At 33.3% G+C, this 2735-nt stretch overlaps 1 protein-coding gene across 1 annotated transcript; it reads right to left on the reverse strand.

The window, feature by feature from the left end:
- Positions 1-1213: 1213 nt before the first annotated feature.
- Positions 1214-2150, reverse strand: LOC108768208 (uncharacterized). The gene is made up of 2 exons (XM_018518566.1): positions 2056-2150; positions 1214-1832 (listed from the first exon to the last, which is right to left on the reverse strand). The coding sequence occupies exons 1-2, from the start codon at positions 2148-2150 to the stop codon at positions 1214-1216; spliced, it is 714 nt and encodes a 237-aa protein (XP_018374068.1).
- Between the last annotated feature and the right edge of the window lie 585 nt (positions 2151-2735).

Consider the following 2735-nt stretch of genomic DNA (forward strand, 5'->3'; position numbering starts at 1 on the left):
AGTGTTTTTACATGAAAAATTTTTCTATTTTTAAATTAAATTTTTTCATTTTATACGGTTAATTCTTTAATTTTTGTAGTAATACATTTAAATTGAGCAAGGTAACGCAAGTTCGTGATGTTTTGTATAATATTTTGAAGGAGAATTAAATAACCACTACTTTAGTTGGAAGAGGAAATGTCTTTGAATGAATTGTGATATATTGATTTCATTTAAGAGGAATTTAAACCATTTGGATTGGAATAGGAAGATTCTTCAATAATTATACGTATACTTAGGTTTCATTGTATAAACATTAAAGATAGTACCATTTGCATTAAGTAAAAAATTAAATTTTTTCATTTTATACGGTTAATTCTTTAATTTTTGTGATAACACTTAAATTGAACAAGGTAACGCAAGTTTGTGATGTTTTGTATAATATTTTGAAGGAGAATTAAATAACCACTACTTCAGTTGGAAGAGGAAATGTCTTTGAATGAAATATAATAATTTTATTTAAGAGGAATTTAAACCATTTGGATTGGAATAGGAAGATACTTCAATAAGTATACGTATACTTAGGTTTCATTGTATAAAAATTAAAGATAGTACTATTTGGATTAAGTAAATAATAAATAAAGATAGTGTATCATTCGAGTTTTACTTTTCATTTTGATAGTAGAATTTAACTTGGCGCACAGTTGTTGATATCATGTCGTACAAATAATACATACCATTAGATTAATATTCATTATTTATTTAATTTGGCACGGTATAAAGTGGGATTTAATTTGGCACCAGTTCTTGATATCAAATCTTTTATAGGAATAATACATAAAATTTTGTTGATGAAATTTTGATAAAATTTTGATAAATTTAACTTGGCGTCAATTTTGTTGATATCAATTATACGAATATAATACATATCATTAGAGTTAAATAAATTATTTTTTCTTTGGGAGGAATAAAATGGTAAAATTTAATTTGTTCAAATTACATTGAATTTGACTTGGTGCCAATTGTTGATATCAAATCTTTTATACAAATGATACATATCATTAGTTCTACTAAACAGCAAACATAATTAGTTATCAGTTTCACGGCCGATTAAGTAATTGGCGTTGGAGAAGCTAGCCCAAATGGTGATTCTTTACGAGAAGCACCATTTGGGCCAGTTTCACCAACGCTTAGAGCTTTTCTTACCTTTTTTTAAAAAAAGTAATACATACCATTAGATCGTTATTAACGCGACACCATTTTCTTGTTTCAGTGCAAGCAATTCGAAAATGGCTTTTATGGGATTTTGTATCGCTACTCTTTCGTTTTCAAATCTCTCTTTTAATCTATTCCATGCATCCGTGTAATTGACCGCCGAGATTTCCAAAGACGCTATGACCTTCGCCGCCTCACCTTTTAACGCTGACTTTGAGTAGTGAAATTTTTGCACAACATTCAGTGAATCATTCGAGTGTATTAGCGAACAAAAGGTGTCGTGAAATGGATGCCAGTCTTCGTAGGCTCCTGAGAACGTGGGTAAATCTATTTTTGGCAACCGAATTGTATTTCCATTAATCGGCCTTCGCGTTGTTTGAACTTCTTCGTTGTTCGTTTCTAAGTCATCATTCGATACGGCTTGCCTCACACGACTCTTAATTAATCTATCATCCTTTAACCTTAAATACACGCATCTCTCTTCGTATTCTGCTATATGTTGTTGTACTACTTCGTCTGTTAAACTTTCGTCATGACTCGACAATTTTATCAGAATCTCTTCTAACGCGGCGTGTAATTCTCCTAATTTGTTTAACCTTAATTTTACTTCTTCGACGTCAACTGTATTTTGATCTATCCTTCAAAAAAATTTTCGATTCGTGTGAATCCAGCCTTTATTACTCTGTTTTTTAAGCTTAGCTATTTCCATTTCACTCGACATCCTGTTGCACTAATATTGTTTACAGAGTTCAAGTAATTTGCGAATGTATTTATTAACTTACTCCTTATTAACTTACGAATGGCGGTACCTCAACTAACTTGTTTGCTACGATCATGGTATAAAGACAAGGGTATGCTCACGCGCATGGTAACGCCCACCAACCAATGAGAATTGGCATCTTGCCGACCAGGGCCGGCGACTTTTGTGTGGATGGTGTGGACGAAGTCCACACCATGATCGCGGACCATGTGGAAATTCCACACCCTCGACACCAAGATACAATGTGTTTGTGTTCCACATGTTAACACTTTGTAGACATGCATTTTGTTTTTCACGATGTTTCACCAGTAAAGTTATAAATGTAAGATAGTCGCAAAAAAAACTAGAAAAATCCAGCTCCAGTCAGCGCGTTTGGGCGCGTGTCACATGGAAACGCCTAGCGCTGGCCTCTGGCGACATTCGCGTCGCACTAATCGTTGGACCTTTCAGAATTCCTACACTTACGTCCTTACTTGTGTCTTGTGTTTGTCGGTGTGCCATGTCCGTGTGAATGGTCTCCCTTGTCCCCTCAATATACCTGGCTACAGCCTAAGGCAGGCTGCCTTCGTCGGAACTTACAACAAAGAATGAATAGCATAGCTATATTACATGTACATAGGGAAATTGCGGAAAAAATCGATATCGATAAACTTTTAAACGATTTTATATCGAAAAATAAGAATCGTCGTTCTACTTTTTCAATGTTAAATGAATAAAACAAATAAATTATTTTTTGTATTTTAATATAAATGATATAATCTGCTCTATATTCTTAACTGAA

This window comes from Trachymyrmex cornetzi, unplaced genomic scaffold (genome assembly GCF_001594075.2).
Source record: "Trachymyrmex cornetzi isolate Tcor2-1 unplaced genomic scaffold, Tcor1.1 scaffold766, whole genome shotgun sequence".
NCBI classification, from domain to species: domain Eukaryota; kingdom Metazoa; phylum Arthropoda; class Insecta; order Hymenoptera; family Formicidae; genus Trachymyrmex; species Trachymyrmex cornetzi.